Source organism: Harpegnathos saltator, unplaced genomic scaffold (genome assembly GCF_003227715.2).
Source record: "Harpegnathos saltator strain DR-91 unplaced genomic scaffold, Hsal_v8.6 scaffold569, whole genome shotgun sequence".
Lineage (NCBI taxonomy): Eukaryota > Metazoa > Arthropoda > Insecta > Hymenoptera > Formicidae > Harpegnathos > Harpegnathos saltator.
In genome coordinates, this window is record NW_020230392.1 from 250,085 (window position 1) to 256,084 (window position 6,000).

General features: G+C 31.9%; 1 protein-coding gene across 1 annotated transcript; it reads right to left on the reverse strand.

The window, feature by feature from the left end:
• Window positions 1-5,102, reverse strand: LOC105192614 (putative fatty acyl-CoA reductase CG8306). The gene is made up of 8 exons (XM_019840144.1): window positions 4,921-5,102; window positions 3,821-4,053; window positions 3,183-3,434; window positions 2,573-2,822; window positions 2,302-2,494; window positions 1,954-2,193; window positions 1,611-1,868; window positions 1-1,511 (listed from the first exon to the last, which is right to left on the reverse strand). The coding sequence occupies exons 2-8, from the start codon at window positions 4,010-4,012 to the stop codon at window positions 1,373-1,375; spliced, it is 1,524 nt and encodes a 507-aa protein (XP_019695703.1). The 5' UTR covers window positions 4,013-4,053; window positions 4,921-5,102; the 3' UTR covers window positions 1-1,372.
• Between the last annotated feature and the right edge of the window lie 898 nt (window positions 5,103-6,000).

The window sequence follows — 6,000 nt, forward strand, 5'->3', positions numbered from 1 at the left end:
TGAAAGCAAAATCAAGCTTTTATCTGCACCGCAAAAGTTTAAAATATTACATTATTATATATTCGCTTACCTTAACATGTTATATCCTAAATTGACTACAAAATTTGTAATGGAAATTTGTAACGGAAATTGGAAATAATTAACATTATTAGAGTTACAAGCAATTTTTAATTTTAGTACAGGTGGTAAAAGTCATTTGCTTTCTTCTGTCTATCATATGCATGAAAGTTAGATATTATGTTACCATATTTCTATTTTGATGCACAAATGCTTAGCTTTCATTTATATAAATATTTTATGACATACTATTACTACTGTTATCTATTATTACTCAATAAACAAACGTTAACTACTTATGTTTTGCTAATTACATAGTTTAAACAGTCTTACATATCATATGAAAAAATAAAAAAATTAAGTCGATGATGTGTGTGATACATACCACAGAAAAATACCAATGAAAAAAGGGATGCCTCAACAAAAAAGAAGCAGATAAAATGTCTCAATGGAAAGGTTATTGAATGAAAAGGAAAAAGAGCTAGAGGAATAAAAGAAAAAGGAAAAAATTGGTAATGAAGAAGTATTAAGTAATAAAGAGATAACAAGAATATTGGATTCAATAAAGAATAATCGTAATTCGAGACGGATATCGATTTGTGAAAGCTGAGAAGGACTAAAGTTCACATTGTGCCTGATAGAAAAATTTTAAGAAAAGAAGACGAGTGAGCAGTCAGTATCATCTACTCGATCCACAGAAACAAGACAAATTTAGCTATATAAATTATCACAGTATTAATGTCGTTCAAAACTGCAAAGTAGTTTTCTTTTTTTTTTAAACAAAAATCTTGATCAACAAGTCTATTAGTTAGAAACATTACAGAAAAATAATAAAACTTCAAGTTAATAAGACTTCAAGTTAAATCAATCAAGTAATGACACAATTGTGCTATACCAGGAAATCTTAATTAAATAAAATACTTGTCAAATAATTTTAGCAGAACCAGGAAGTTTGCAATGTTGATCACTCGAGAGATCTAAAATGAGAATATAGAAATGAGAGAAGGACACATGTAAAACGCTTTTTACAAATACCAAAAGAAAAATATGGTAATAAAATATTTTATTTCCATATTGTGTATAATAAATAGACAGATCATTAGTATTATCAAAACCGAAAATCGCTTGCGATTTGCGTGAATCTCCCTACCTATATTTATTAAGAATTCTTTATTTGGTTTAGTGAATATCACCTATCCTGTAAATACTGAACCATTTAAATACTGAACCCTCCTTTTTAACATTGAATATATTTCACCATTTTGAATCGCTTATATATTATATTTAATGTATATTTAAATGTTGCCTTACACACTTATAACTGATCAAAAAGCAGATAAATTATCGGTACAATTAAACCAGTTTTTGTCCATGTTGTAGCAAACAAGACTTTAACCAGCCACCAAATCAAACCCAACAGAGTAACTTGCAAGCCTAGATGCGCAAACATCAATCTGTAAACACAAATACGAAAGTAATTATTAACGCTCAGTATCAGTAATTAATCCCCTCTCCTCCCCGATTAAGAAGTTTGTACAGTAAAATATACTTACATTTTATCTTTTGAACGTGCCTCCGGCAAAGATTTCAAGGATTCCTTACTGAGATATACTCTCACTCCCTGTGCTAAATCGGAGAAATAGTCTTTCCATATCAACGACCTAATGTCTACAGTGAATAATTCTTTGTCATCCGGAGATAACGATTCGTGCAATTGCAACATACATGGATTATTGAATATCCATTCATTGAAAATAAATTGCTCAAGAAGAATTAACGATTTGTTAACATTTGTATGCAGGCGGACTAAACTGGAAACATAGAGAAGACATTAGATTTATTAAAAAATGAAAAATAAGGAATTTTAAATTCCTTACATGCGATATTAAGACTTACATTGGACGGCCTCCAGTCAAGCGTGTGATTGTATCCATGATATATGCTGGTATAAAATGAAAGAAAAAGGCAGAAATTTTAAATAACAAAAGTGATGGTAACAATTTTAAATATGGATACCACACAGCACTTTTTAATGGATATTTGTGCAAGTATATATTAACTTCTTTCTGCACCTGGTCCCATTGGAAAGGATTGCATGTACTTGACGTGCAATGATATATTTTTAAACTTTTATCACTAAAATTGTAAGTTATATTTCAGAAAACCTTGATTAGAATTGAATTGAATTAAAAGTAGACGCATACTTTTCCTATAGCAAAAAAAGTATTCCATTTTTAGAATTACCTATCACGATCAACAGAGTACGCTGCAACAATAAGACTGTTTACAACTATATCTATTGGAATGTAATCATAAGTAAGATTTTTTGCCACTGGCACTCTTCTTATAACACCCTTGCTGGCACCCATCAAAAAACCTTGTGGTCCATTTTTCGATACCGTCCATCCTGGAATAGGCTCTTTCCATGCTCCTATTACTATATACATAAAATTAAATCTAAAATACAGTAATAATGACAAGTCACATATTTATTCGATAACAGATATAAACTCACTCATTGAAGGACGTACAATAACCGCTGGTAACTCTCCATTTGCTACTTCATGTTCAGCCAAATGTTTGGTGAATGTGTAAGCATTTGCATGACCTTTCAGTATCTCCGGTGTTTTTGTTCCCAAGGTAGCAGCATCTAATTCACTGATTAATTTCACAATTATATTTGGGTCAGTTGGTGCCGGATATAATATTTCATCAACATTTTGCAGCTTGGAATTAACATAAGCACTAGAAACATGTACCAATGCCTAAACAATAAATATTAAAATTCTGTCATTAAATGGAATGAGTTTATATATAAATAAATCCTATTCAGGAGTTACCATATCAATTTTTGCAAAAATTTATACATAAAATATTAATTTTTAGATATATATATTTAAAAGAAGAAAACCAACCAGTAAAATCTTGAGATATATACATACATACCCATATATATATACATATGTAAAGAAAAAAACCATATATATCATGAATTTGTTATATCAAAAATAGTTTTTTTATTATATTAAATACTTTCCCTTTTTATATATATTTGCATATGTCAAGATTCTTGTTAGTTTATATAAATTTACTTCTCTTAATTAAAAAACAAAATAACGACTTACTTTAAAATCATTAATTTCTCGGCATAATTGAACAATTCTCCGAGTTCCCAATAAATTTATATTTGCCGCAGTCTTTAAATCAGCTTCAAAATCAAGTGTGGCGGCAGAATGAAAAACAACTTGCACTGTGCTGATTAAAGTTGCCCTATCTTCCACAGATAAGCCTAAGTTTTCTTCACCAACATCTCCAGCAACTGCGATCAGTTTCTTGAATAAGTCAGTTTGCTTCTCTTCTCGCAGCCTATTAAAAACCTACATATAAAATAAAATTACATATAAAACAAAAAAAAATATATCATATTATATTATTATATATATATGAGATACATTAATACATTTATATATACATTATAATATTTATTCATAAAATTCAGTCTCTAGCCTATCTAAATTCAATAATCTAAAGTTTCTTTTCCAAAAAATTCCCTAAACCAAATATATACTAATGCAATAAGTAAAGTAAAATAAAATATACCTGTCTCACTCTAACTTATTACATTATAAACACATCCAGTTTAGTTAGAGGGACGTTTGAAAAAAAAAAATAACCTTCGTCTACTTTAATAATAAACCTTTAATAATAAACCTCTTGTCTATTTTGATATGATCTAATATAGTTGTCTCAATTGACAACTCACCGAATTCTCTGTCAACTCTGTCAATCTTTCTGTGATAAGTTTCCCCTTTTTCGGACGTATTAGCAAGTAAATGTTCTTTATGTCAGGACAACATCTCAGGAGTTTCTCTATTAAGCAGACTCCGACGAAACCGGTACCGCCGGTAATAAATATACTCTTCGCACTGTAGAAATCCGTTACGTGCGATGCCATCGTTGTTTTTTCTGCTTAGAACTAGCGGTACTAAATGCTGCCTGCGTTATTTAGCAAAAGACACATAGTTCAACTACAAGTATCAATAATGCGATTATTTTGTATAAAACAAAAATGTATAAATACAAAAATAAAGTAGTAAATTTTCCTTGGAACTTATATATATATATATATATATAAAATTTTGCGCGAAGAAATTGAATTTATACGAAGAAGACTTAAGCTGTGTTCGAGGAGCGCGCTATCAGCGCAAAATTAGTGCTAACGTGTTATCTATTCTTGTTGCATATTTAATGAACGACAAAGATAGAATGATGTGTTAGCGCCCCCCCCCCGAACGTATCCTTGGGCTGCGTTCCGATATTCACTATCAGTGCTAAAAATCTATAGTATATGTGACACAAATTATATATTTGCGGTATTGGCAGTGAATATCGGAACGCAGTCAAAATCAGCAATTACACGACTAGTTACTAGCTCGAGACGTTCAGAAAGAAGTACGTCAACCAACTGACGACTATCAAAAATGATTAAGAAATCATTTTGAAATTTTCGAACGCAATTGGTCAGACTACTTTGTCACTTCCGTATTTGTCCATTGATCCGAACCATACTTTCGACGTTGGGTGTACAGTTTTTATATAATTTCGGCTGCGTTCCGATATTCACCGCCAGCACTGAAAATCTATAGTATAGGTGATGCAAAATGTATATTTTCAGTACTGGTAGTGAATATCGGAACGTAGCCTTAACCTTCCGATGTCGTTTCCTTACTTACCGACTTCCCCAGACACAATAATACGCATTTACCGTACATCATTGCGTTTAACAGCGACGAAATTTCCTTAACGGATAGATTCTATCTCTGTGTTCCACGTGATACATAAAATACGTGTGAATGCACTTACCTGAAGTAGCTAGAGCCGCCACGCACACGAGCTCGAACGACGCGGAAATCGGTTGTCATGCGACTGCGAGAGCTACGATGCTCGTTATCGCGGCGAGCTGTGTACTATTGCCCCTTCCTTCGTACCCTCCTTCGCACTATTACGCAATCTCAAGAGAGCACAATGTTAATGATATGGAAATGCTGGAATGACATGAAAATATGTAAAAAATTCAGAATATTTCTTGCAATGCTGGTGTTATGTTTGAGAAATGTTAAGCAAGAGGAATAAAAATTAATGTACCTCTAAAAACTGCTTATGAAACGTAGAAGCAGGCACGCAAAATATGTGTATTAACGCGTCTAACCGTCGAGGAAAGCTATATAGGTTCCAACATTTTTTTATCTTGAAATGTACAGGAGAAAAACATTCTTACTGCGGCAGACGAGAGATTATTCGTTATATCATCGATTTTATTTATTCTTTAGCTTTGCGTAAATAAGTCATGGGGCAGGAAATTGTACGTTATAACATTAGCGAGTGACGTGAGATAAATCCTCGTATATCCGCGGTCCAAAGTATGCGCTCGCCGATTTCGCACTTTGCGTCTTTACACTATATTTACTAAGCATATAGTATAATGTCAATGTCGCATATGTTTTTGCAATATATGCAAAAAAGAAAAAGAAAAAAGCGTCACTTTATGCATACTTTTTACAATTTATGCATAAAGCGTGCTTTTTAGTAACACGCTAAGTTGCGACACAATTATTGATGTATGCCGTTTAATTTGCATGAATTCGTTTCAAATTGTCGCGACTGTGCGCTGCTGTAAAAATTTGCAACTTAAGCGTTAGCATGCCTGACGGGCAGAAACATACGGTTGCAAGTCATCATATATATAAATATTTGCTGATTTATAACTTGACTTCGAACTAATTAATTTTAACCTAGTTTCTTTCTTTAATATAAAAAATATAAAAAAAGTTCTTTAATATAAGAAATCTTATAATAATGGAGAAAAGCCGACGAAGAAAAATACAGGTGAAATATCGGTTTACGTTGGATCGCATTTCGAAAACACTAAAGAAGAACTACTAA

Coding starts and splice junctions, on each gene's coding strand:
- LOC105192614 (XM_019840144.1), bottom strand. CDS start 4,012: ATGGCATCGCACGTAACGGATTTCTACAGTGCGAAGAGTATATTTATT. Junction 2,823..3,182: donor GAGAAATTAATGATTTTAAA/GTAAGTCGTTAT, acceptor TTTATTGTTTAG/GCATTGGTACATGTTTCTAG. Junction 1,512..1,610: donor GCACGTTCAAAAGATAAAAT/GTAAGTATATTT, acceptor TTGTGTTTACAG/ATTGATGTTTGCGCATCTAG.